This window comes from Phacochoerus africanus, chromosome 14 (genome assembly GCF_016906955.1).
Source record: "Phacochoerus africanus isolate WHEZ1 chromosome 14, ROS_Pafr_v1, whole genome shotgun sequence".
NCBI classification, from domain to species: Eukaryota; Metazoa; Chordata; class Mammalia; order Artiodactyla; family Suidae; genus Phacochoerus; species Phacochoerus africanus.
In genome coordinates this window covers 164220-192028 of record NC_062557.1, presented here as the reverse complement: position 1 = coordinate 192028, position 27809 = coordinate 164220, and the positions used below count along the sequence as shown (strand labels likewise).

The following is a 27809-nucleotide window of genomic DNA, read 5'->3' as shown; positions in this document are numbered from 1 at the left end:
AGCACTTACAGCCAGGTCCTGGGCCACATGGAGAGCTAGGGGGACACAACAATACAAGGTCCCAGCTCATCACAGCCTCCCTTCAGCGTCTGGCCTTGCCTTGAAAACAGACTGCAAAGTCTGCAGCCCTGTGAGGCGGGGCTGGGGCGGGGGAGCTGCAGGAGTCGCTGGGGAGGAAAGGGGCCTTCATGGCATCCACGTGGGGCTCTTGCTGGAGCCGTCAGGGGGCAGGAGTGGGTCAGAGCGGGGACGCGCGAGTTGTCCGAGTGGGAGCTGATCCTTAACCCACTGAGCCCAAATCGGCCTTTCATATCTGGTGCTGACCTGGCTCTGTGACATCAACCAACAGGTGAGTCCAGAGGGCATGAATCAGAAGTCCTGGCTGAACTGGTTTGAAGTGGCTTTGAAAACATGGGCTGGCTGATTACCAGAGTCCTGGTAAGGCTGAGTCCAGCCCCCACCAATGTCATCGGGCAGGGAGCCCCTCTCTGCTCTGGGTCCCACTGTCCCCAGGAGGCCCCAGTGGCCAGGAGTGGCAGAGCTTCCCCCAGCAGGGTGCCCACATCACAGGCCTCCTGCCTCCAGCTTCAGTGGAGTTTGCCTGGACTTTCCTGGTTTAGCATGTGCCTTCCATGTGTCAGGGAATCAGGACTGTTGGCCACCAAGCTGCAGGGAGAGCCAGTGGCTGGCCAACAAAGACTGGGCACAGCCAGAGCTCGGGGGACAGGAGACCCTCCGAGGGCCCGTGGAGAGGGAGGGCCCCAGCAGACAGGACCAAGCCTGCCCGGCCCCCCAGCAGGTGGGCCGAGGATGCTGTCAGCTGCCAGGCTGTGGGACCTGGTCACCCCTTCCCTGTCGGCTCACCCCGGGAGAGCTTCCTGGCCCAGAATGTTTCGGGGTGACTCTGGGAGGCAACTAGGCCCGGACTTTTGACCATTTACGGCTCTCACCACCCCCAGGGGCCGGCCCTGCCTGCAGGTGCCCCAGCCCGTCTGCATCCCCGGCCACACCTTCAGGGGCCCACAGCCTGGGCTCTTGGCCGTGTGCATATGAGGAGCCCCCGGGTCCAGGCCCAGCGATCCCTGGAGGTCCCTCCATCCCCATTCGGGTGAGGATACGGGCAATGCCACCGGGCCACCTGTTCATCTGGGAGTGCTCCTGCCTTATCTTAGTTTCTATCCGGAATGTGCAAGAATGTCCTCGTCGCCAGCAGCAGGGGGCTTTCCTCCCAGCCTCAGCTCCGCCCTCCTCACTGTCTGGTCCCCACGATGGTGCCTGCGGGTCCTCGCCAGGCTTGCTGCCAGGGTCCGGGACATGTGTGACCGCAAGGAAGGCTGGTGGTCAGCTCCGGGGGGCCCCTAGGAGCTGCGGGCAGGCCCCGCTTCTGCGCGATGGCCGGTGGATGGAGCCTGCTTCCTGAGTGGAAAGGGAGAGGCCATGAGGGCAAACCCGGGGGCTGCCCGTGGGGAGGCGTGACCTGCGTCACCTGCTAGCCTCCCTGGACTGTCGCTGGCTTCTTCTTCTTCTTTTTTTTTTGTCTTTTGTCCTTTTTAGGGCCACACCTGTGACATATGGAGGTTCCCAGGCTAGGGGTCTAATCAGAGCTGTACCTACCAGCCTATGCCACAGGCAGAGCAACACCAGATCCGAGCCGCATCTGCCACAGCTCACAGCAACGCCAGATCCTCAGCCCACTGAGCGAGGCCAGGGACTGAACCTGCAACCTCATGATTCCAAGTTGGGTTTGTTTCTGCTGCGCCACAACGGGAACTCCTGTCACTGGCTTCTTGTCGACCCTCACGACAAGAAGGAAACGTTACAGAAGCGGCAGAATGCTGTGCCAGCCGGGGTGGGGCCCCGGGATGCGCCCTCCCGGGGACGGCTGTTTCACCCCGTGGGCTCTGAACCCTGGCACTGCATCTTGCAGACCCCCTGGCCCCTCCTTGTCCCAGGCTGGAGGGCACAGTGAGCCGGCGCAGATGGGGGCGATCCCACCCACCCCGTCCCTCTGCTCAGGCATCTTAGGTTGTGTTCCATCTCGCTGCGGGATTCACGGATTCACGCGGGCCTCGTGGAGGCGGGACGTGAAGGCCTCCCTCCGAGCCAGCTGGGAAAAGCAAACTTTAGTCTTTTGGGGGAACGGGTGGGGTTAGGGTAGGCTGGCTCAGCTCAGCTTTAAAATGGCAAGAAACAGTCACCAGGGACCTGGGACTGTGGGCGACACAGACAGCGGGGCTCTGTGGCCAAGGGGGCCATTCGGGGGGAGACAGTTATTTTTGCTCTTTGAGGTTTAGTTCTTCCTGGACACTTTTGGAAGCACAGGAAACACGTGGGGCTTAAATAAGGGAAAGTGACGCCAAAACCTCCCTCCTCTCGGCGTGTGCCCAGCAGGGCGAGGCCCCACACATGTGGTCGACGGGGCAGAGGCCTGGAGCCCGCCGGGAAGGGGTGTCACTGCTTTACCAGAAAGTACGACGGGGCAGAGGCCTGGAGCCCACCGGGAAGGGGTGTCACTGCTTTACCAGAAAGTACGACGGGGCGGAGGCCTAGAGCCCGCCGGGAAGGGGTGTCACTGCTTTACCAGAAAGTGCGATGGTCCCTCCTAACTTCACCTTTCTCACAGGGAAAATCCGCATAGTTTACTTAAAATGGGATCTTTCAGGAAATAGTCAAAGCACTTGTATCCCACACAAACCATATTTGTAAGCCGGGGAGCGGTAAACAGAACAGAACAATGAGCTTGAAAGTGTGTTATCGAGCAGCAGCTCCACACACCAGCCTGATCCCTGGGGGCTCCCGTGGGGCCGCACCGTCAGCCCCAGGGTGGGGCTGGGAAGTGGGAACCAGGATGCCAGCTGGCCCTGCCTACCACACTCTCAGCAGCAGGTCTTCCGTGGTGGGTGCTGGGATGCTCAGATGGCCAGAGAAGGCCCTCTGGGAGGTGGCTCCAGCACCAGCCCTGGGGCACTAACCATGATCTGGGGCCGGGACCAGGCCTGACCCCCACCTCCCCCGCCGCGTGGCCCAGTGTGCTGGGCACACGACCACAGCCGTGAGGCCAGTGGCTTCTCACCTCTCTTCCAGGTCAGGGAAGGAGGTGTGGGAGGCTGAGGCTATGCCACAGGAAGAGTCTGTCTGGGGTTCATGGTCTCAGGGGATGGGGTGATGCCCCGAGTGTGCCCGTGTGGCCCGAGGTGGGCGGTGAGGAGCAGACAGACACCCACCCACTGGCCGTGGGACACGCTCCTCCGAGGATGTCCTGGACGCTGGACACCCGGGCCTTCCGAGTGCCCCTTCGCTGGCTCAAAGTCCCGTTGAGCCCCTTATGTGCAGGGGCTTCCGGGCGTGGTGCCTGGGGCTCCCACCTGCCCAGCTGGTAGCACCACCACCCTGAGGACAGCAGTCTGCCTGCCTCCTTGGGAGGGCCTGGCCAGGGCCTCCATGGGGGTCAGCGGGGGGTGGGGGTGGGGTGGCAGGAGGGACTGGGCTCAGGGGGTCACCCCCCAGGGGCTGCATCCTGTTCCCGCCTGTGGCTGTGACCTCGGGGGTCCTGAGACCCTAGAAAGGGTCAGGGGGACTGTGGGGTGGGCAGGCGGGGCCGTCGCCAAGAAGGGAGGCTGTGGACATTCAGAGGCTGGTCACCCAGGGAGATGGCAGCCGCTCCGCCTGCCCTCGGCCGGACTTGAAAGAAGTGAGAACAGACAGAATTCAAAGACGCCAACAAAAGAGCTTCCTGTTGACACCAACAGGCGAAAGTCTTTTCTCCTTCGCACCCGATGCCGGAGCCCTGGGCTACAACGCGGCCGCGAGGAGGAAAGTCACTCCGCCAGCCCCCGGCTCTGTGATTTGTTCTTTAAAAATTGGGCTTTCAATCCAGACCCTGCTCCACAGGCGCCCCGCGCCAGCCTCGTGGCCCCGGCCAGAGGGTGTCCTGCCGGACCGAAGGCGCCAAAGAGCTGCGGCGGACGCCCTCTGACGAGTCCTGCGCAGCTCCTCCCACGGGCACGGGCACGCGTGCCGCAGTGCGCGCGCGCACCCCCACCCCGTGCACACGCCGCGCGCGCACCCGCAGCACCCAGAGGACCCTGGGAAACCCCAGCCGCGCGCCGCGGGCTGGGCGAAGGAAAGGGAGACCCCTCCTATTTCCCTCTCAAGGCCTCCGGAAGAAGTGACTTTTTTCTATAAGCGTGTTTACCTATAAAACGAAACAGTGTGATTTGAAACATCGACTCCGCCGTAATCTCACCTGGTCCTCTGGACGACCCGTGAGGGTGGCTGGCAGGGCCCCGGGTGGTGGACTCCGCCCCAGGAGCGAGCACAGGCCCAGGGTCCCGGCGGTGGACTCCGCTCCACGCTCGAGGGTGGATCCCATCCCAGCCGTTTCCCGTGGCCGCCGCGGCTCTGGGATGGGCGTAAGGACGGGGCGGTGGGGAGGACGGAGGGCCAAAGGGCCGTGCCCCGCTGGGTCCCCAGCACCCTGCGGGGTCTGCAGCGTGACTTCATCAGGCCCACGCACAGCCGGGGCATGGTAAGCGGACACAAAGGTGGTGTTCCCCAAACAGCACACGGAGAATGTCCCGTGTCAGCGCAGCTGCAGGCCAGCTCAGACCTGCGGCAGAGCCCTGCTCCGGCCACTCCAACTGGGCTTCTCGGGTCGCTCCAGAAACGCAACCAAATGAGACACAGGGTGAATCCTGAGAGGCCCGCGAAGCTGCGCCGGGTCGTCCAGGGAGAGGGAGGGGCCCATGCGGCAGCTCAGCCTTCACCCTGGGAGGGGTAGGCCCCCGAGTTCAGTGGATTTAGCTCCCGCCCTCTGAGTGCACACGTCCACTCTGCTTGCTGCGGCCACGCGGCTCAATGTCGTCAAGGCCTGGCCTGCTGGCGTGTGGAGGGGAGGGCTAAACTCCCTGGGGACTAGACTGCTCGAAGGCCGCGGGGGTGGGGGGCTGCTCCCAAGCATGGACAGTGAGGTGCCGGCTGACCCCAGACTGCTTCTGGTGGCCCTCGTGGACTGAGGTGGATGGAAGGTATTTTCCAGATCGGTAGTTGCACACCAGGTACTGGGGGTGTGGACGTGCTCCATCACTGGAACCGGATCTGCTCAGCAGCTGCAGTGGGGTCACCACCTGGTTAGCGGTAGGATAATCCACTGACGCTCTTCGGGGCCGGCTGTCTTCTGCCAGATGGGAGCACTGAGTGGGGCTTGGTGGGGAGTCACTGCCCCGACATCTTCTGCCCTGGGCCTGGCCAGCCCCTCGGCCCTCCAGGAATGTGGTGTTGCTTTGGTTTCCTAGGTGGGGGCCGTTCTAGGGGCTCCACTAGGCCTCTCCCGCCCTAATAGCCGTCACCCCACAGCTTAGGGAAGCAGTGTGGACTCTGCCAGCTGCTGATGTGCCTGTTGCCATTAAGCCTGGAGCTGGGGAAACCAGCCCAGGCTGGACTCACGGTGAGGGGGACCTCAGCAGGCCCCACGGACCACAGACCTCCACGAGCCCTGCTCTGACTGGAGCACCAGTGTTGCTGTGCGTGTTGGAATCCGTGTCAGCACAGTCAGCAGCGTGCAGCAGCCCTGAAGTTCCGAGGACTTCCTTTTTCCCAAGGCACAGGGACCCTGGTGACAGGCCACGGCTTCCTTGGGGGAGGCGGGAGAAGGAGCAGTAGCATGAATTGCTGGCAGTGGACTGGTCCTTCCTCGAGGGGATCTGAAAGGCTCTGGGCCTGAACACCTGCTCATCTGGGAACTGATCGAAAAGCCGCAACCATTTTTATGATTCAGGCTGGACTTCTGTTCACCCAACGTAGAGCTTCTCTGCTTACACAGATCAAGCAAGAATTTAGCTGGCTTCCTCCGGTCTGTCTCACTTCTAGGAATGCCACGGCCATGGCTCTGTGCCTGGCAGAATCCTCCCACTGCTGCCTCGGCGCTGCTGTCCACGCCAGTGACCTGGCAGCTGAGTGCCCCCCCAGGAGCCAGTCATCCCCACCGCACTGAGGTGCCCCATGGGGGCGGCTGTGCCCCCAGTGTAAGGTGTGACCTTCAGGCACCTTCCTGTGGCTGTGGCGAAAGCTGGGCCCAGACCCTTCCAGGTCGGGGAGCGGGTCTTGTAGGGCCTCTGGGCCGCTCCCTCTGCAGGAGGGCATCTCGGATGCACTCACAGCGGCGGAGGGTGGGAGTGGGGTTCCTCTCTTAGCTCCTCTTTCAGCCAAGCAGCCAACCAACCAGTTAGACACCCCAACTCCCCACACACACCCGGACCCCACTTCGACCCCAGGTGCATCCCCTGCTCCTGGGCTCCTGCGGACACACCCATCTGTCCCCTGACACGGTCCCAGGACGTCTGCTCCCGTAAATCCAAGACCCCAGGCACCCTTTTGGAGTGCAGCCCACCTCCTCCTGGGTCACACCTGGTACCTACCTAAAGGTGCCTGGGGAGGCATCATTTCCCAGGCAACACAGGGTTGAGCCTCAGACATGGGCGGAGCCGCCGCCAGCACTGGGGGTGGGACGCCTTGTGGGAGGAGGAGCACCTGCGGGGGGCTGGGGGCCCAGCGGCCCCACCCGCATGTGGAGTAAGCCTCCCCTGCTCCTGGTGCCCCGCCTGTTTCCCTGAATGTTGCCTCTGCCTATTTAAGGCCTGCACACATCACGCTACAAATGCGGAGGCCAGAAGAACAAGTTCACCGTGAAACCAGCTCCCTGCCTGGTGAGCTCATCTGTGTCCAGTTGGCAGCGCCACACCTGCGGCCTGACCTGATCCTCCTCACGCCACCGGCCCCGCCCCCACATCGGCCCTGTCCCTCCCTCGACCCCTGCCTGTGTCCCCTCCACTCTGTCTTCAGAGTCTGCCCAGCCCATGTGATCACCCCCTGGGCCCTCCCCAGGCTCCTAGGACCCCCGCTCCATGCCCATCCTGCATGGGGTTCTGGGGCCCAGGGAACGTGAGGCCCCCCTCCACATCCAGGATTTCCCACTGCCACGTGTGCACAGACCACAATTCGGCGAGGTGACCCCACCCATCCTGGTCCTGGTGGGACTGTCCCTCCTGGTGGAACCCTTGGGACAAGCAGACCACGGCGTAAGGCTGCAGGGATGACCTCTGTCCTTTTCCACTGACTGGGGCGTCCTCCTTCCCCCAACTTCGGGGCCCGCAGGCCCTCAGCCCCTCCAGTGTGGGCAGCCCCGAGCTGCCCGGCCTGCTGTGGCCTCTCCCCAGGGCTGGGCAAGTGAGAGAGGAGGTTTGGGCAGGGCCCCACCCCACTGGCTCCAGACAAGCGTGTTTGACAGCCGCCCCCGCCTGCTTGCCTGGGCTGAGTCACAGAGGCGTGGGCGACTCAGGGAGGCCCTGTCCCTGGGGCCCCAAGGGCAGTTCCTGGGTGGTGACAGCACTGCACCTTCCACGCCACCCCACCCCTATGCCCAGTGTGGGCCAGCTCCCGTGGGGCCTGGGGGAAAGCTCAGGGGTCCAGCGTACCACGGAGCCTCTGCAGCGCCTGTCTTCTCTTCTTGGGCAGGAGGGGAACTCTGCACCTGGTTTGCTGGAGCCTGGAAGGCTTCTCGTCACTAACTCTGTGCCAGATGCCCAGTTTCCTGGGCCTACAGACGCGGACAGGCCACCATGTGCAGGCGTAAGGGCTAGGCTGGGCTGGGTCCCCTTCACCCTGCATCCACCTGTCAGCAGGTGTGGCTGGGACCCTACCCCGGACTGGTGGGTCCCCGCGCTGGGCTGTGAGCTGGGGCGCGGAAGAGAAAGTCTGTGTTCCTGCTGCTGGGCATTCTGGGGACAACTGAGAAACGGAACCTCTGTGTGCTGGGGGTTCTTATCTCCCTGTGGCCCTGTGTTGGGCACCTCCTTGGGGGCAGGCAACCCTCAAGAATTTAGGGGCAAAGGTCATGACCGCTGTAACTTTCAAATAGTCCAGGGGAAAATGAATGGAATGTCTGCATACAAGACACACAAAGACACTCTGCGCCGACAGCAGGAGAACTGGAGAGTGGCCCGTGCGGATTTCATGCAGCTGCAGACTTTTCAAAACACACAACTGGGACAGCAATTGCTAACAGCCGTGTCAGACACTCCCTCCTCAGGGAGGCAGCATGGATCTGAGTCCTTCCCCCAGAAGGTGGTCGAATGGATGGCTGAGTAGGTAGCAGCCCATGGGATCACCTCCTGGGGGACGTGGGAGCACCAGCTTAAATGGTGAGCCTGGCTCAGTGGGGATGTGGAGGCTGAGGGAGCACCTATGCACATAGCAGGCAGGCCCCCCTGGGCCGCCAGGACCCTGCCCTACAGTGTTCCCACCTTGGAGCCTCCAGGCCCAGGGTTGATCCCAGCCCAGGGCAGGAGCCCTGATGACAGGCTGGGTGCAACTGCAGGGCGGTACAAACGAGCACTTGCTGAGGGCGCTGCAAGGTCCGGCCTTGCCGCCTGGGACAGAGATGCTGGGATGGACCCAGAAGCCTTCCGGGAGTGATGCTGAGCAAGGGGAGGAGGCTGGTTGAGCCACGGGCAGGGCGCTCTCACCAAACACATGGCGCCCAGGGCTCCCCTCTCCCCTGGGCTGATGCCTTGAGTCTGGAGGGCTCTGCTTCCCTGTGGGCTGCTTCCGTGAGGGGCTAAGTACCGAGACATCCTTGCTGGCATGGTGGCTGTGGGGTCAGCACGGCTCACCGCCTGGGCTCTGGGGTCTGTTCACGACCAGGCAGAATGGGCCGCGGCCAAAGCCAGTGTGGCCCCAGGCGGCTGCTGCAGCCGTCAGCGACAAGGGCGCAGGGACCATCTTCCCACTGGGACTGTCCTTCACTGCTGACCCAGCACACGCACGGGGCGACTGGCAGGGGACTCCCACTTTCTTCCTCCCGCTCGCCTCTGCAGCACAGCGGCCAACAGGCCAGCAGTAGGTGAAGGAGGTGGTGCGGTGAAGGGTCTGGCCTGGCCGTCAGCTCTCTCCAAGCTGCCTTGCGCCCTAATTACATGTTGCTAGCTGCAGTTGCTAAACGTTAAATTACAAGCGTTTGCCGGTGATCCATCATTTCACCACAATTACAGTAATTATGCCCCTGTGAAAAGGTCAGCACAAGTGGCCTTGCGGGGGAAAGCAGCGTGGCAGAATTGGTGGGCGCCGGTGCGGGGGGAGGCGGGGGGGCTGAGCGGGGACGATGCCAGGTCACGTGAGACCCTCCTAACCTCCTCAAGAGGTGGGATCTGGGTGTTTTCACGTGAACCGCACGCCTGACTGGCAAGTGCGCTGATGTATTTTTCAAATGCCAGACGGAGCTTCCTGGACACGTTTGCGAAGACTTCGGATGTTTTTCTGGAAGTGTCCGGTTTCTAGGGAGGAAGCTGATCCTTCCATGAGCAGATTCAGGTGACCGGACATTTTGAATAAACGAATGACCATCAATACACCCTGGAAAACGTCAAGACCTCCCCCCCGCCCCGCCCCGCCCCCGCCAGAGCTAGTAGCACTTCGACCCATGAGTCAGCCTCTGTGCGGGTCCCCCGATAGGCTTTGTGTGATGTCACGCTCCCCACGCCTCCCTAAGAACCAGAGCCCCACTTTGCAGAAACAGACCCCGACCCCGCTGCCCTTGTGAGCCAGACCAGGGAGGGGTCTCGATGACCCATGGGGCCCGGACGTGCCCCGACGTTCAGAGGCTGGGCAAGGGCGTCCAGCCCCACAGGCAGCTCCTTCCCCAGGCAGCGGGTGCCCACCACACTTAAAGAGACCTTATTGGCCATATCTGGCCGTAACTGTGGCTCGTGGTCACTCTGGAGGCCACCATTGCTGCCTCTCGGGTTGACTCAGGTCAGGGGGCTGCAGCGCTGGAACTCATCACAGAGATGGGCCTGGGAGGCATCTGGGGAACACTTCCTGAGTGAAGGGAGAACTGGTGAGTAAAGGTGGACGCTGGCTCGGTGCTGCGCCACAGGCCCCCGCTACGAGCTCTGGCTGGAGCCGCAGGGTGGGGCAGGTGGCCGTGTGGGCAAGTGGCCGGCATCACGGCCCTCCGTTCCTGCCCACCTCAGGGCGTGCCGGGCATGTCCCTCGCTGTGACCGATCCTCCAGCCTCATGGGGCCATGGAAGGTACTCAGGACACTGAGCGTGTCACCCAGATGTGCAGGTGGGCAGCTTTGCCTTCTGACTCCCATAGGTTCTGGTCCCACTCTGCCCACTTTTCCTGGGACACCGTGGGTGGGGGTGGGGGCATCACCATGGGCCCTTCCTGTGTTTGACCGGGAGACATGGTCACTGGGAAGCGCCCCCACCAGCCGTCCGCGGACTAACACACCCCAAGGCTCTCTTACTGCCTGGGACCCTGCGGGACTTCTCCATTCTGTGCGGGGCCTTGGTTGTGAAGCGGGGCAGGTGTTTTGCTGGGCAGCCTCAGGCTGCCATGACCACCTCATCCTGCTGCCCCAAACATCGTACGCCCCCCAAGAGTGGACATGTGAGCACCAGGAACCCCATCTATGGGTTGGTTCACCTGCGGGTGGCTTTACCCGGCCAGGAGGGGTCAGCAGCCCCACCTTGCTGGGAGCCCCAGAGCTGAGTGCAGCCAAGGGGAACCGGTTCTGCCCATATGGCCCCACCCTGCAGCTGGCGCTTGTCAGGAGGAGGGAAATCTGGAAATTCCTGCTTCAGGAACCCTCCGGGAATCCAGAGGCACCTGTGTCTCCAGAAGGGAGGGCCTGTCCTAGAGACTTGGGTGTGATGGTCCCAAGATCCTATCAGATTCTTCCAAGAAGACTGTCAGAACTGCTGTATTCCAATTGCTAGTCTTACTTTTTTAGGTTTAAAGAAAACTGAGGGAGTTCCCGTTGTGGCGCAGTGGTTAACGAATCCGACTAGGAACCATGAGGTTGCGGGTTCGATCCCTGCCCTTGCTCAGTGGGTTAACCATCCGGCGTTGCCATGAGCTGTGGCGTAGGTCACAGACGCGGCTCGGATCCCGTGTTGCTGTGGCTCTGGCGTAGGCTGGTGGCTACAGCTCCGATTAGACCCCTAGCCTGGGAACCTCCCATATGCCGCAGGAGCGGCCCAAGAAATGGCAAAAAGACAAAAAGAAAGAAAGAAAGAAAAAGAAAGAAAGAAAGGAAAGAAAGAAAACTGAGACGATGGTGCAGAGAGCTCCTGTACCCCATCCCTCTAGTACTGGTGTTGTGAACTAGCCTGCATGCTATTATTCGTGAGCCAGTGCTGATGTTATTACCTGAAAGCTGCAGCGTCTGCTCTCGAGGTGTGTGCTCCGCTGGTGCTGGTCCTCCGTGTACCATTGTGCTGAGCTACTTTTAGGGAAGCGGACCTGGGCACAGGTGGTTTGGCAGCCTTCCAGGTGACAGCCCTGAGCCTGCCAGGAACCGGCTCTTTGTCACCCAGAGACGGTGCTCCCCTTGGTCCAGCGGTCATGAGGGCTTCTGAAACCCTGAGCAGGTCACTGGGGACGGCAGCACTCAGTCTTTGCATCTGTAATATGCTGGGACCCTAACGCGCCCGCCTCCTCCTCCACATGCAGCCTTGGACCCCGACCAGCCACAGGGCCCTTCAGGGGTGGATAGGCCGGCAGGGCTGCTTGTGAAGTGGCTTCTTACCACCACAGTGCCCTGGGTGAGAGGTGCTGCTGTGCAGACATGCTTAGCAGGTGCAGGGGTGGGTGCAGCTTCCAGAATCTCAAACAGCAGACTCTGTTCCCCAGAGTTCTGGGCGGTGGCTCACTTCTCAAAGCAGCCCTGCACCCTGGCACCTGCAGCCATGGGGCTAGGTACACACTCCAAAGGGGTGTGCTGAGGGTGTGCGGTGGGCACACTGTGGCCCCCAGCCTCGGTGCTGACTCTGGGTCTTCAGGTGACATCCCTGTTGATGCCTGGGCAGGATCCTTGCCCTGGGTGTTGGCTGGAGAGCTTGATCTGCTCAGATACAGGGCTGCTCTAAACAGATCCTTCAACTGTGACCCCCTCAAGGGTCCCCCCCACCCTGAGGCCGTCTCTCAGCCCCAGCCATTGTGGGCCTACAGACTCTGGCTTCTCCAGAGTGTGACAATTCCACCCCTCCCACCAAATCAGACTCCCACATCTCTAACCAGATGAAAGGCTGCAACACCCTCATTATTACAGGCCTGGGAGGTCACTCCCCGCCCCTGAAGGTCACTTGAAATCCCTCTTGAAATCTCTTGGCTGGAACAGAAATGCTACAACAAGGCCGGATTTCTCCCCCATTTGGTCCTGTTTCAGGAGCTCAGAGTCTGAGGAAGCAGAAAAACCTGCTTTTGTGGCCACAGGGGTGGCTGCCTGGAGCACCGTGGCTCCCTCCCTCCGACTGCTGGACCCTCACAATCCCTCGAGGGGCCAGCGTCCGCTGAGCTGCTTATCTCCCTGATATCGCCCACTGGAGGTCAGGCACCTGGCATGAGCACCTGGTGAAGGCAGCCACGCTCATCCCCCTGTACTCAGCGTGCCAGTCTCCTAAAACCAGGGCCTCAGGGGGCATTTGGCAGTATCTGCAGACAGCTCCAGGAGCCAAGCCTGGACGCTGGGGAGACGGCTACTGCCAGAGTGCTGGTAACATCCTACAACGGGCAAGGGGGTCCCTGCCCCGAGGAAGAATCAAGCCTGAGGCTGGTAAAGCAGGTGTGAGACCGGCTCCTGAGTGGGATGGTGGGGACCAGCAGCCGGCGAGGCAGCGATGCACAGGAGCCCTGGCAAACCTAGGGCCTTCCTGTGCAACAGGTGTCCAGAGTGCCGTGCGTCAGCCACAGCGCCGGCCACAGCTGGGCCTCCCCTCCCCCGTGGGCCGCAGAACCGGACAGAATCTGAACTTCCGCAAAGCGCCCTCAAATCCTACGGAGGGTAGATGCCAGGAACAACTCTGACGGCCGGTCACAGAGGCTCCGCTGCAGCCCAGAGGCCGTTCCAGGTTCAGTCTGCATGACGGGGCCACAGCACTGCCCCTGCGGGGCGGCCCGGCAGGCAGGCTTGGGTCTCAGGTTTCTGCGCTGCCCGGACTGCACAGGCCAGGGACGCGCTGCTGCCGGACCCCCTCCCGCCCGGGACTCCACCGTCCAACCTGGCTCTTCTCTCCCGGACCCTTCTCCCCGTCCCTCGCGCAGCCCTCTCCTCTGCGCGGCGTCCTAGCCTGCCGCACGCCCTCGGGGCTCGCTGCCCGCGCCGAGCCGCCGGCTCCGCGCCTGCAGCATCCAGCCCGGGGGCTCCGGGCGCGAGCGCGGGCGCACGGGGCGGAGTTCCGGCGCGCGGGGGCGGACCCGGGCGGGGGCGGGGCGGCCGGGCGGGCACCGCCCCCCAGCTGAGCCGCGGCTGCGACGCGGAGTCGCGGACTTCAGAGGCACAGGCGGCGGCGGCGGGCGCGGAGGTCCGCGGGGCTGCAGCGGCTCTAGCGGCTCGGGCGGCCCCGGCTCCGGAGGGGATGGGCGGGCGGCCGCTCTCGGGGCGCCCGGGGCGCGCGACGTGACCGCCTGGACTCGGAGCCCGGCCGCGCCGGGTCGAGGGTCTGCTAGGGGAGGCGCGGACGCGGGGCCGGCGGCAGAGCCGTAGCCAGAGCATGCGGGGCGCGGCTTGGGCGGCCGGGGGGCGCTCGGGGCAGCTGTGGCCGAGGCCCCCCGCCCCGGGCCCGCCGCCGCCGCCGTTGCTGCTGCTCCTAGCCGTGCTGCTGGGCGGCGCGGGCGCGCAGTACTCGAGCGACCTGTGCAGCTGGAAGGGAAGGTGAGTCGGTGCGGCGCGACTCCGGCCCTCCGGTCCACTTCTCTCCAGCGCGACTCCGGCCCTCCGGTCCACTTCTCTCCAGGCTGAGTGCTGCCCCCGTCCTCCCCCGCCCCCGGTTCTAGAACAAAAGAGCCCGCGGCGTCCCGGTCCCCTGGTCCGGAGGACGCCCAGGGGGAGGCGCGCCTGCAGCGCGGCGGGGTCAGCCCGGCCCGGCAGTTCGCTCGCCTCGCGCGGGACCGCGCCGGTCCCCACTTGGTTCCCCGAAAGCTTCAGCCGGGACCCCGACCCCTCACTGGAGGCGGCGCGAGTCGGCCCTCTGGCCCCTTCCGGCCTGTGTCCGCGGCGAGGAGTTGCGCGCTCCGGGCCGAGAAAAGCCGGGCCTGCGCTGAGGGCCGAGCGGGAAGGGACCGCCGGGTCCGCAGGAGGCAGCGGGGCCCTGGCGCTGACCACGTCGGAGCGGAGACCTGCGGGCGGACACCTGTGCGCGGGGCGAGTTCGGGGCCTGGCCGAGCCCCCCCGCCCCGCCCCGTGAAGGTCAGGCCGCCCTTGGCAGCGCGCGCTGGGCTCGGCGACCCCCCTTCACGCCCCCCGCCAAGGCAGGCAGCCGAGGACTTTTAAAAAAAACTGCACTGTGACAGTCAAGTCACAAGCGTGGGCGGGGGGTAAGGGCGCAGCCACTCAGGACTAGAACCGTCATCCGCCAGGGCGCCGGCCCCGCGCCAGGCACCTCGCTGTCGAGACAGCTTTGTGCTTCGGCCCTTGCGGCTTCAGGAGTCTGCGAGGGAGATGCCCCGAAAACGCCGTGGGCCGCAGCAGCCCTTGGGTCTGGGTCCCGGCGGGCTTCACGGAGCAGGGTCGTTCCCCTCCCCCAAGTCCCTGCGGTCCGCTGGCAGACACCTCGTGCTCAGGGTGTCACCGGGTTATTTTGAGTGAGGATGGTTTTCCGAGAAGGTCGTGGTTGTGCCAGCGTGCTGGGTCCTGCGTCATCACCGCAGACCCCGGTCTCTGTGGAAGCCGGCGATGCCCCCGCTCCCTTTCTGCTTCCCACTCCTCCTGGAGTGAAGGCCCCGGGGCTCCCCAGCTTGGGCGGGTCCTGCCACCCTCCCTGCCGCAGAAGTTCTCCCAGCTCACACCGCAGCAGGGATGGTGGAGCTGAGACCGCGGCCCCAGGCGGCAGCTCGGCTCTGGGGGAGGGCTGGCCTGGAGAAAGCTGGCGCCAGCACAGAGCTGGCTGGGAGCCTCTGACTCTGACACACGCTTCTGGGGCTGCCCTTTCCCCCTTGCTGGTAATTAAACTCCCTGCTGCGCAGCCTCTGCTGGATGAATCAGTGCACCCCCAAACAGCGGCCCTGGGGGTGTCCTGCTCGGCACATCAAAACCAGAAACCCGCTTGCACCCTGTGGGCCTGAGTTCCCAGAGGAGGCACCGACATACTTTTCAGGCTCTTGTGGGGGACTGTGTGTCTGGAGGAGGGGGCTGTGAGTGAGGACGGGTGGGGGGGCCACCCTGCTCCTGGACACCGGTGTTTGCATGGGCCCTTCACCTTCCTGTGCATCCGCTTACCTGCAGCCCCTCTCCCGCCATCTTGCTAGTGGACCCCTGGTCTTGGACACCCTCCAGTGTCCTCCTTTCAACCCAAAGGCACACCCCGGCTGAGGCTGGCTCAGTGGCTTTAGGAGCTTCAGGCCGGGTCCGGAGCAGAGATTAGGTCACAGTCGTGGAGCGGAACCCCCCCGACCCCCGGCGTTGCGATGGCTGCCCTCGGCTAGCAGTCCGTCTCACAACTCAGCTGACAGAGTCCTCCTCTGGTGTGCGTGCTGACTCTATAGCATTTATGGCTTTTTATGAGCTGTTCTAAAGATAGCACAGGGGGGTGTGAATCCCGGGTGCCGGGTGGATTCTGATCCCCTGATACGAAGGGCCACTCACATTTGACAGGCTGAATGCGTTTCGGGGTGTTTCCAAGCAATTAAGTGGGAGGTTCTGAGAGCCCTCTCCCTGTGCAGGGGCGGGAGGTGACCCGTCTTTACTAGGCTGGGGTCATAAAGGCGGACCATGAACGGGCCTCGCTGGGGTGTCACACCTGGGCTCTCTCCTGCTAGCTGGGGAAATGAAAGGCAACTCCAGGCAGCTGAGCCTTTTGGTTTCACCCTTGATCGGAAGCTCTTTCTACTTTAGTCAAGCAGAGACCATCATTTCCTTCTGGTGACTCAGGGGTTGAGCCAGGCGGCAGGCATGAGTTGTGTGGGCCCTGCCGCCGCCACACTGACCTGGTCAGAAAGTCCCCGTGACAACTTGGAACTGCTGTCCTTTCAGCAAAGGGGAAAGTGTGTCCACCTGGGAGTGACACTTGCAGATTCTTTTTTAAAAAAACGCACTAATTCAGTTTACGTGATCCAAGATCAAATAGGCCTTCTGTTTCCTAAGGTTGAGTGGAACCCGTTTTCCCTTCATCCTTTAGCTTCATCGCAACGTCAGAAAGCAGATATTTCGGAGTTCCTGTCACGGCTCAGTGGTTAACGAACCCGACTAGGAACCATGAGGTTGCGGGTTCGATCCCTGGCCTCGCTCAGAGGGTTAAGGATCCAGTGTTGCCCTGAACTGTGGCATAGGTTGCAAATGCGGCTTGGATCCCGCATGGATGTGGCTCTGGCGTAGGCTGGCGGCTACAGCTCTGATTCGATCCCTAGCCTGGCAACCTCCATATGCCAGGGGTGCGGGCCTAGAAGAGGCAAAAAGACAAAAAGAAAAAAAAGAAAGAAAGCAGATATTTCATTTTTGCTTGGGATGTCACCTGCGTGTCACGTGAAAATGGTAAAATATTGTCTTACTGGTGTGGTGTGTGTTCGCCTCTCAGCACTTTCGTGCAACTCGTCTTTGCAGGCTTGCACAGTGGCCAGGTTTTCTCATAGGTCCCAGATGGCCCACGAGTCCCCACTTCACCTGGCCCCAGGTGTCTCCTGGGGCGGGGGGGGGGGGTCTTGCTCTCATGTCAGTGTGGACACGCCCGTGCTGGGTGCCTGGTGGGGGTCCTGCTGGTCCTGGTGTTTTAGCGGAACGAGAAGGAGGCAGGATAGAGCCCGGGCAGGACTGCCAGAGGGTGAAGCGATGGGGGCCTTGCTTTCTCGTGAGGCCAGTGCCGTCTGGTTCCCAGGCCTCTTTCAGGGAGTGACTTCAGAGTGAGGGGCTGCTCCTGCTCATGTGTCCAGCTGGGTACGTGGCAGCCCCCAGCCTCGAGCTGGCCGCCCCCTGGGCAGTGCGGGTTGGCCCTCGGTCCCCACAAGGGCTCCCTCTGCCCCTGCCAAGACGGGGGTGCAGGGTGGTCCTCCTGCTTCCCCTCCACTGTCGGGGTGAAGGTAGCTTAGTGAGAGGTACCCCCTCGGCCCTCAGGGCCCCTCCTCCCTTGGGCAGAATGGTCTTTGTGGGAGAGAGCTGAGGCTGGGCGCCTCTGCACGGGGCAAGTGTCCAGCTGCCCCTTGAGGCTGGAGACAGGAGAGCAGGGACCCTATGATAAAGTTTGTTTGGCTGCATAAGAGCAGCGCTGATTATAATAATCTGTGGCAACCGCAGCATTTAGTCTAATTTTTCCACTCAGCCCTGTAATTACACCCGTCCCCTCCTATGTGTCAGATGGGCTTGTGTGAGTTTTATTGGACTGTAATTTGTAAGTCTGGCCTCTGTGTGCGGCCTGGTAGGGTCTGAGGCTGGGCTGCTCGTGACCCCGGGCTGGGGTGGGGGGGCGGGGAGGGAGCTCCCCTCCTGGACACCTCCTCCTGTTGCGGTGTGGTGTGCGGGGCGGCTGTCAGCCCCAGCCTGCAGCTGGCCGCCCTATGAAAAGTGAGGGTTTTCAGGCCGGAGCATGAGTCACCAGCAGTAAATGCAAACCATATGTTATGTGTTCTCTCCTCTGCAGTTTCTGGTAACTCGCTCAGGCCGGGGCTGTGAGTATTGCATTGTTTAGTGCACGCAAAAATCCCAGGAATGTGGGTGAACCTGTCTGAGATCTGATCGGAACCAAGTTTTATGTAATGAAACACTTTGTGGAAGTCACCGGTCTGTTCCAGGGCTGCTCGGTGGTCATGACGTCACTGTTAGCCAGGCTGACATTTACGTTACAATTGCGAGTGGGGGAAACAGCGTTTCTGACGGTTTCGATTTCTTGAAGAAAACGTACGTTGTGACTTTCCTTGAGACCTGGCTCCTGAGAGCACAGGGCACCCGTCTTTCCTGTTTGGCCTTTATTAGGCGTGAAACCCACCAGGCTCCCCAGCAGCACCTGCAGCCTCTTGGGCCCTGCCCTGGCCTTTCCACGGTCCCTTCCCGTGTCTCCCCTGGAGGACCTTTCTTTTGGTGTCTTGCTTTGTTGATCTTTGAGTTTGTTTTCGAAAGTGTGATGGGCGGTGCACGTCTTCAGGTTTGCAAAAGGTGGAAGCAGTGGGACCATCACGTTAAGGAAACTGTGAGCGCGGCGCTTAACAGGGACCCTGCAGACAAAACTCCGCAGCAGCTACCAGCCCCTCAGGGCGCTCCTGTTCCCAGAGGGCTTCGGAGCTGCTCCCTGGAGTGCATCCTCTGCCGCGTGTGCAGTGCCTTCCGGCCACCTGGAGCTGGAACCTGCTCCTGGGTCCTCGCGCTGGATGGGGGTCTGCCGTCACTGCCCAGCCCTCACCGGGTCAGCTGGAGCTTGGGTCGCTGCCAGAGTCTCACTGGTGTTGCTCTGCTTACTTTTTGGGAGATCCATCCCTTCCCTGCCTCTCACCTCCACGGTGCCCGTCACCTCCCCTGCTGGGGACACTCAGGGGACAGGGCTCAGAGGCCAGCAGAGCTCCTGAGGAGCCGGAAGTGCCCGTGCTCACCTGGGCACTCAGAGTCGGCGTTGTGGAGGGAACCCGGGTCGGGGAGGCCATGTGGCCAGCCCTTCCTGGAGACGCCCGGAGCTGCAGAGTGGAGATGGTGTGGGCCTGCTGTGGGCGGGGGGGCTGCTCGGGCACCCGCGGGTGGGCGGGCAGAGGATCCGTGCCGGGGGGGGGGGGCCTCTCACCTGATGCACCCACCCCCTTTCCCCCCGCAGCGGGCTGACGCACGAGGCCCACAGGAAGGAGGTGGAACAGGTGTACCTGCGCTGCTCTGCGGGCACCGTCGAGTGGGCCTACCCGACGGGCGCACTCATCGTGAACCTGCGGCCCAACACGCTCTCGCCCTCCCGGCCCCTGACCCTGTGCATCAAGCCCCTCAGGAACTCCTCGGGGGCCAGTATTTATCTGGAAAAGACTGGAGAGCTGAGACTGCTGCTGCGGGACGGGGACCCCGGGCCCAGCCGGGCACCCTGCTTTGGCTTGGAGCAGGGCGGGCTGTTCGTGGAGGCGACGCCCCAGCAGGACATCGGCAGGAGGACCACGGGCTTCCAGTACGAGCTGACCAGCCGGCGCGCGGGGCCGGACCTGCATGGCCTGTCGGGTGAGTGTGGCGCGTCAGCCAGACGGCTCGGGGTGTCCCGCCCTCCTCAGGACAGCCTGGGCCCCAGACCTGGCGGGTCTGCCTCAGGAAGGCTGCGGGGCCCTCCTGGGGAGCAGCTGTTGCCCATGGGGGTCCCCTGGGTGCCGTGGGCAGCTTGCACTCGGGAGACGACCAGCCCTGGCGCCGACATGCGGTTCCTCCCTGCACTGGTCATGACTTGAGGTGGTGCAGCTGCCGCATCGCACTGTGGCCCCCCTTCAGCCGGGTGCTTTCAGAGTTGGCTGCAGCCCTGAACGTTGAGTTTCGGGTGGGAGCTGAGGTTGGTTCACATTCCAGAGCCTGCAGAGCTGGGACGTCTGACCTGTGGGCCCGTCCCCGGCCCCCAAGGCCTTGCACATGTGGCTTTGGGAAAGGACCCCTCTGTGGGCCGAGGGCTCCAGCGTGGGCCAGGCGGGGCCGCCAAGTGGCTGTGATGACCTGGGAGCCTCAGGTGAAGTCCTGGAGGGCGTCTCTGGGCGGCCGAGGGCTGGCGAGTGGGCTGTAGCTTTTCCTTCCTTTTCCTTGAGGCCAGCAGACCGCTTTGCCGGGCCCTGTGTGGGCGGCAGGGTTGGTCTCTGGAAAGTTCCGTGGGCAGAGGGGTGCATGTGGCCCTGAGAGCTCCCACAGAGGGCAAACTCGGGGTCCCTGTCCTTTAGTTGGGGACAGCCACACCAAGCGTTAGCCTTGCTCCGAGGCACATGGGGGTTGAGGCTGTGTGGTGGGTCTGGCGGCGCTTGGGGGCGCCATCTGCTCCAATCCCCAGACTAGCTGGTGGCACAGTGCCTCCCAGGGGAGGGTGTGAGCTTGGATAATCCTGGGGGCAGGTTCCAGGATGGCTGCTTCCCAGTGACCGGTGGGGTGATGTCAGCGAGAGGCGCAGTGGCACCTGGTGGGGGGGCCAGGCAGGGGTGCTGCGCACACCCCACAGCGCACAGGACCCCCTAACACACAGAATGACCCCTGTCCCCATGGGTCAGCACTGGACACCCCAACAGACCCATCCAGTGTCAGCACAGGACACCCCAACATGCAGAATGACCCCCCCCATGGGTCAGCACAGGACACCCCAAGACACAGAATGACCCCTGGCCCCATGGGTCAGCACAGGACACCCCAACACACAGAATGACCCCTGTCCCCATGGGTCAGCACTGGACACCCCAACAGACCCATCCAGTGTCAGCACAGGACACCCCAACATGCAGAATGACCCCCCATGGGTCAGCACAGGACACCCCAACACACAGAATGACCCCTGGCCCCATGGGTCAGCACAGGACACCCCAACACACAGAATGACCCCCCCAATGTGTCAGCAGTGCTGAGGTGGAAACACCAGGTTTGAGGGTCTGGACCAGCCCAAGAATAGTATAACCCCCACATTTTGGTGAATAAGATCTTCCTTTGGGAAAAGCCAGACCTACTAGGATTTGAAATGTAGATTTGCCTCCTGAGCGTGAATGTACATTTTATTGTTCCGCACTCTTGGTTCAGAGCAATTTTCAAAACCTTAAATCTCTTTCAAACTGGATGCATCCATTATAGAGCTTCAGTGTGTGACTGTCCAGGTGGGACTCTTCCCCCCAGACACCATCCAGGCAGGACCCCCCCACGCCCCCCACCCCAGTGCCTGAAAGCTGCTGTGAAACTCCAGGACCCGAATCAACCTTTAACCACAGCTGCCTTTGCCCTGATCACCAGCGAGTGGTCGCCAGGCTTACCGGGTGGGGGAGTGGAGGAAACCGGGGCTGGGGGCCTGGAGATAAACTCACAATGAAAACAAAATCTGGAAAATCCTGGTCACCAAATTCGGTGTTTCCCACCATGGTGGTGGCTGGCCGGCGGGGCAGGTTTAGGAACGTGCTGGCATTCCTTTTGCTGATTAAAATGTTGGTGGCCGAGGCGGCTGGTCACATGCTCTCTGGCTGGAGCTCTGTTCCACCTTCTGTGCGGCTCCCACCAGATTCTCGGAGGCCCCTTCACGCTGCCACCTGAGTGCCCCTGTCTGCACAGACGGGAGCTTCTGGTGAAAAATCCATGGTGTGCCGGCAACCTGGGGGGGCTCAGAGCCTGGGCGCAGGGTGGGTCCCCCCCCCACCCCCGCCAGGTCCACAATTCCAGGCCAGAGCGGTGAGCGGGTTTGGAAGGCCGCCCCGTGTGATGGGGCAGGTCCTTTGGTCACCATACAGGGCACCACACTGGATGCGTGGCTGTGGCTGGACGTTGGGCTGCTGGGGTGCCCCTGTCACCCCTGGACATGAGCCTGCCTGGCCCTGGGGCCTCTCTATATCTGGGGCCCACTGGGATGGTGCCCAGTGGCTGGGACGCTGGCCTGGGGCAACACAGCGACTGTCAAACTTGAGGTGGGGGCTCGGATGCTCCCTGCATCCTGAGGGGGACCCCGTGTCCCTCCTCCCGGGTTGGGCCCCTAAGCCTTTAATGCCAAAGGAATGCGGCCTGCCGGTGCCACCATATGGCCATGAACTCCCCCACCAGGCAGCTCTCAGACGGCCCCGCCCTCTGGTCTGGCCCCGGCTGCCCCTGGGCCCCAGGTGTGTGTGCCGTGGGGGTGAGCGCTTCTCCGGTGGCATCTGGGGTCCGAGTGCTGGGGAGGTGGGCGAGCCTTCTCCTTCCCGATGAGTCACGAGTTCCAGTTAGCGCCCTGGGTGTGGGCGGGGAGCCCTGACAAGAGGTGTGATCTCGCTCAGAGGGAGCCACAGCTCGGGGAGGTTCCGCCCAGGGTGTTTATGGCGAGCGTGTTGGCCTCGTGTCCTCTGTTGCATAATCGGCTTCCTCGTCTGAACCACCGCGGGAACAGAGGGGCAGGCGCGGCGGGGGGCTTCAGCCTGGGGGTCGGGATCTGCCGCCCCCACCCTCCCTTCCTCTGGGCCTTGCTGGCACCTGGGTCACGCACTCCTTCCCCTGGGAAAATCTGGGGGGCCTGAGAGGCAGGCGAGGGGCCAGATGCAGCTCACGAGCGGCTGACGCTCCAGCTGCACCCAGACTGTGTGCCGAGGCCTCCGCTTGGACCCGGCAGGCGTTCTGGGCTGTCCTCCCTGGGTCCCTGTGCCCTTGGGGCCACACATAGCACCCAGACCCCCATGCCCAGTGGTCTGGGGAATGTGCCAGGTAGCCAGCAGCGGTGGGGGCAGGGGTGTGTTCTGTGTGGTTCTGGGGGACAGGTGCAAACCCCATCTCCCTGGTCCTCCCGGGGCGGCTCACGTGGGCCCCGGGTTCCAGCCTCTTCCCACTGTGAAGGTACAGAAGTGGCTTCAGTTGCCACATGTGGGTGCCAGGGGTGGGGGGCGGCCCGGGTGCCACAGTGTCTGATGGGCTCCCTCTCCACCTCCCCTTTGAAACAACTCTGTTTGCCGAGCTGGGGGCAAAGGATCCCTGTGGGGGGCCTGGCGGGCATAGATCTCTGCTGGACCCCCTCGGGTACCTTAGAGTTGAGGGGTGGCCTTGATGGCTGTGGGCAGAAGCAGCAACGTTCAGAAGTGGAAAGACACCTCGTTATTTCCTGGAAACAGGAAAGGACAGAAAGTCGTTCTTTTCCTGAGGCTTGTTGAGTCTCCTGGACAAGAGTGCACCTGCTGCAGGTCTGACAGGTGCTGCTCCGCCGGCTTCCTCTCCGGTGGGGGTGGGGCAGGCACAGAGGATGGGCGGGGCCTTAGGTGGTCCTCCAGGGTCATCTGGGGCCGTGTCAGCCTGCGGCTGGCCTGGAGCTGGGCGGGTGCAGGGCTGTGTGACAGTGAGAGGAGGCTTCTCCGACACCAGCCACATCCCGTCCCGTTGCCCCCTGCTCGTTCTCCCCGTTAAGATGCCGCGCTCACTGCCTGTCCCAGCTGCGCCGAACCCCAGGAGGGCGTGCCCACCCCAGCTGCCCTTGCCTGGGCAGTGCCCCACCCACAGATTTCTCCCGGGCACCCGGCCACCCTGGGCCTGGTGGGGGGCCGCCCTCCACCTTTACCCGCTGCAGCCCCCGCTGGCCTCCCTGACCCCTCGTTTTCCTGCTGCATTCAGTTCGTTTTATCCACATTCCTGATGTGCACACCCCAGGCCTCCCCTTTCCGAGAACCACAGGCCAGAATTCCACCAGCCCCCAGGCCGCCACCTCCCCGTCTTCCCCACAAGGAACCAGGTGTCCAAAACCAGCGCATTCCACGCGGCCCTCGTGGGCCCGATGGTGATGCGCGATAGTTTCCAGGTTGCTCTCTGGGCGTCCTGAGCCTGCGCTCTCCACGCAGGGGCTGACGCTCTGTCAAGCTCAGAGTCATAAGAGGGTCTCCTGTGGGGGCTTTCTTAGCTTGGCTCTCAGCTCACCCAGGCTTCTGTGGGAGGGTCTGCAGGGTGCTGACCGCCCTCCTCGGCGACACCGGGGTCCTACCTCCTGCGTGGAGCTCAGCTCGAGTCCAGGTGGGGCCCCCGGGCAAGCGCTGCCCCCTTCTTCCCAGTGGTTGGCCGAGGTTCCAGGGCCTGCAACCCTCAGGGTGGCCTGGCGCTGCAGGCCCTAGGTGGGGGCCTCTGATCCACTGGGCCCTGGCGCCTCCAGGACGGGAAGTCTCACCACTGCCAGAGACCCCTGGGCACAGAGGCGGGAAAGGAGGCTGCCTCTCGAGGGCCGTGTGCCTGTGCTCTCGACCCCAGGGGCCTCCGCCAGGCCCTGTGTGGGCCGCAGGCCCTCAGTGCACTAGAGGTAGGGTACCCCCAGTTGGCCACCCTCTTTTCTAAGAGAGGCCTCGAGGCAGGGGGTCCACAGGTGGGCAGGAGGCAGGAGGTGGAGTTGGGGCATCAGGTGCTCCCAACGCGTCCAGCAGGAGCTTCTTCTTGCTCCTGATAACATCGTGCTCTCGCTGGGCTGGGTGAGACATGGGCGCCCACCCCAGTGCTCTGGATGCTCACGTCCACCCCCAAGGGTCCTGGAATGCCGCTTGCCCCGTCCCCTCCAGGGCCCCGGCGTCACTGCTGCTCCCAGTGGGGCCTGGGCAGCCCCCGGGCAGGCGACCTCTGTGCAGACACTCAGAGCTTCGTCCAGGCCCAGTAGCACATGAAAGGGCCGAGGGGAGCCTGGCCCGGTGAGAGTTCCCTCCTAACGTGTCTCTTGTTTGGGCCTTTGGGCCCAGACCTCGAAACTTGGAGTCGGTGAGGAAACGCGCAAACTCAGAACCAAGTGTAAACTTTGCCCCAAACCCACTGCTGAGCGTAGGAGTCCTCTGGCCAGGGGTCTTTGCGGTCTTTCTGGAGGCCTCGTGGCTGTTGGGGGCAGTCGGTGAGGGAGCCGAGGGCTGGGCTGGGCAGGAGTCCCCTGGAGGGTCAGCCCCAGCCAGGCCTGAGGGGCTCGGAGGGGATTCTGTGCATGGGACTTGCAGTGGAACTTGCGTGTGGGCAGCTGGTCCCAAGGCCCTGAGTCTGACGCACTGCTCCTGATGGGTGGACAAGGGCCCCTCGGCTGAAGCAGGTAGACACGCCGCTCGTGTTCCCAGGCCGTTAGCAGGGGCAGGGCCTTGAGCGCCTGTAGCCGTGGTGGCCGAGGGAGCGGTGGAGCAGGCGATACGTGTGGGGGCCCACGGGGGCCGAGTGAGGGCCCGCGGCTGGGCTGGTGTCCAGGACATGGCCTCAGATCAGCTCGCGTTGGTTTTGGCACCAAAGGTGACTTACTCCAGTCCAGCCCTTGCTCACCCGGCTCAGTAACGAGCCAAGTGCGATCGGACACACCAAACACTTCCCCTGCTTTTCACCTTGTCGCAGGCGGCCAGATGGGCCCAGGCCTGGCGCCTTTCCCCTCCGGCTCATGGCGCCTTCGGTGCAGAGGCGCTGGCGGCCGTTGGAGGACCTGTGCCCCGGGTGGGAGGGCCTGTGTCCTGCGGCCCGTGCCCGCCCTGACCCTCTTCTCTCCCTGCAGCCCCGTGCCGTCCGTGCAGCCACACGGAGGTGCTCCTGGCGGTCTGCACCAGCGACTTTGGTGAGTGTGCTCGCGCTTCTGCCACGTGGGAACTGAGCCCTGGGGGAGGAGACGGGGCTGGCCCTTCATGTCACTGTCACCGCGTGCAGGCACAGGAAAACGCCTTCCTCTCTGTCCGGAGTGACCCCCTGCCCAGGGGAAGGGCCATGCGTGTAGGACAGGGAGGGCCAGGACGTGCCGTGTGAGCTGGGATACCTGTTGGCGGCAATGCTGGGCACCTACTGTGTGCGTGAGGCCACGGCTCTGAGTCCTGGCCCTCGCCTTTCCCGAGAGCCCCGCCCTCCTCCGTCTGCATCCGCTGTGAGGAGTCGGGGGCCCGGCGGGACCAGGGCCGAGGTCAGGGGCTTGGCCGTCTGCTTGTGATGTTGGTACAGGTGGCCTCCGGTAAAGGGTGGACGCACTCAGTTCAGAGTCGCTGCCCTGGTGCCTGGGGACCAGCTCTAAGCCCCCGGCTCCCAGGGCGGTTGTGGGGCCCGTTTCCTCGGCCCCGCAAAGAGGGATCTGGGCCGGGCAGGGCCCCGAGGGTGAGCCTCCCTGTCACCCTCCACGCCTCCGAGCTTCAGCGTTTCTGTCCCATCTCGATATGGAACCACGGCAGATCTTGGGCATTAACTACGGCTGCTTTTCTCGTTCTGACTTGGGAAGTAGATGCACAGGGCGGCTCACGTCCGCCCCTCCCGCTGCTCGTGGCCACGGTAGGAAGACACCTGCCCTGACAGCCTGAGCGGCCGGGACGACGCCTCCGCGGCTCTCCTGTGCGAACTGTGCTTTGTCGCGAGAATCTCTGGAAGGCGGGGTTGAGGCCCGGCTCCCGTCCCGCCGCCGGGGGTGTGTGCTGCTTGCCTGCTGAGCACCCGGGCTGACCGCTGACCCCTCTCCTCCCTCTGCAGTCGTCCGAGGCTCCATCCAGGACGTCACCCACGAGCCGGAGCGGCAGGAGTCGGTGATCCACCTGCACGTGAGCCGGCTGTACCGGCAGAAGAGCAGGGTCTTCCGGCCGGCCCCTGGGGGCGGCGGCTGGCGGGGCCGCGTGTCCACACTGCTGGAGTGCGGCGTGCGGCCCGGGCGTGGCGAGTTCCTCTTCACTGGCCACATGCACTTTGGGGAGGCCTGGCTTGGCTGCGCCCCGCGCTTCAAGGACTTCCAGAGGGTGTACAGGGACGCCGAGGAGAGGGGCCTGAACCCCTGCGAGGTGGGCACGGAGTGAGCGCCGGGTGCCCGGCGCTCAGGCTGCAGAGGTCGTGGCTGAGGACTCCCCGACTGACCTGTTGGGAATGCTGTAACATGCAAACTAAGTTATTATATTTTTTTAAAAAGAAATGTCCATGGGAAGCAAACCCTGTGTCGTGAAGTGCTTTCGGATGCCGTCTCGTGCCGTCTCCTGAAGCATCTGGGCCACTGGTTCGGCCCCCTGCGCGTCGGGGGAGTGTGGGCTGTGGCCTGCAGCAGACGCCCGACTCCAGGCATGGGCTCCGTCCAGCGCTGTTTCTAATGGAAATGCATGGGGCTCCCGCCTATGGTTTCTTCATTCTGCTTTTGCCTTTTAAAGGATGTATGTTGCCAGCCGTGGTCCTTTGGGGGCTGCAGGGAATAAAGAGCAGCCTCTGACGGATCAATGGCGTGTCTGTCTTCGGCCCTGCTCGGGGGTGTGGCACCCAGCTGGGGGCCCACGTCAGGGCTTCTCCTGGGGTCAGCGCCCCCAACGGGCGCCCCCTGGCGTTTGGGGCCGTTCATGCTGGGCCCCGCTCTGCGCTGCGTGCCCCCGATGGGCTAGGAAATGCTGCTGGGCCTCTGCCAACCCCCCTTCCTGGAGGTCACCCTGTCCCTTCACTGTCTACCCTCCCCCTTCCCGTTGGCCCAGAGCCTGCCCTTTGACCTGAGCTTCCCCCACATCCTGAGCCCACGCAGGTATGTAGATGCCTGGGGCAGAGCCGACCCCCTTACCCTCGAGGACGAGTCAGTGTCCTGCAGGTGCCAGCAGCCTGGGAGCTGAACAGCAGGTGCTCGTGCTCCCAGCGATCCCGAGACCAGCAGCCCACGATCAACGTGTCGCCAGACGGCGCTCCCGCTTGGCCGTCTCGCCTCCCCTTCTGCGCCGCCAGTCGCCGCCGGTCGCCGCCGGTGCAGGGCCCACCCAGGGCCAGTGAGGCCTCAACTTGATTGAACCTGCAAGGACCCTGCGTCCTAATAAGTTCACACGCACAGCTTCTGGCTAGACAGGAATTTGGGGAGACCTTCTCCACCCCAGTGTGGTGTCAGCGGGGAGGCTGCCGCTGGTCAGTCTCCACTGGAGACTCAGGCACCCCACAGGCCGGGGCGGTATGCCAGCCTAGGTGTGCGCTGGCCTGGGTGTGCGCTGGCTCACATGTATGCTGGCTCAGGTGTGTGCTGACCCGGGTGTGCCCAGCACAGGTGTGCCCTGGCCTGGGTGTGCCCCGGCCTGGGTGTGCCTCGGCTCAGGTCTGTGGGCTGCTGCAGGTGCCGGTACCTGCATAAGATGCAGAGTGGTGCCCTGAAGCAGCAGAGCTGGTGACGGGCATGGGTCTCCTGCGGCTGATGATGGGCACTCCCTAAGCCAGGAGGACACCTGTTAACAGCAGCAGGCGCTAGCCGGGAGCAGCCGACCCTGTTCACG

General features: G+C 63.4%; 2 protein-coding genes across 3 annotated transcripts in view; one reads left to right on the top strand and one right to left on the bottom strand.

Annotated features, from left to right (window-relative positions):
- Positions 1-6599, bottom strand: part of B3GNTL1 (UDP-GlcNAc:betaGal beta-1,3-N-acetylglucosaminyltransferase like 1) — a 78474-nt gene extending 71875 nt beyond the window's left edge. Inside the window, exon 1 of the mRNA XM_047758419.1 lies at positions 6417-6599. The gene's annotated coding sequence lies outside the window, so the exon portion shown is untranslated. The remainder of the gene's footprint in view (positions 1-6416) is intronic.
- A 6776-nt stretch (positions 6600-13375) lies between these two features.
- Positions 13376-26786, top strand: METRNL (meteorin like, glial cell differentiation regulator). Of its 2 annotated transcripts, none has more exons than XM_047757282.1 (4): positions 13376-13716; positions 18788-19173; positions 25115-25174; positions 26065-26786. In XM_047757282.1, exons 1-4 carry the CDS (start codon positions 13556-13558, stop codon positions 26379-26381), a joined length of 924 nt encoding a protein of 307 aa, XP_047613238.1. In that variant the 5' UTR covers positions 13376-13555; the 3' UTR covers positions 26382-26786. The 2 variants fall into 2 exon arrangements, with proteins under 2 accessions (XP_047613238.1, XP_047613239.1); XM_047757283.1 differs by lacking the exon at positions 13376-13716 and adding an exon at positions 16452-18388.
- Positions 26787-27809: the final 1023 nt, after the last annotated feature.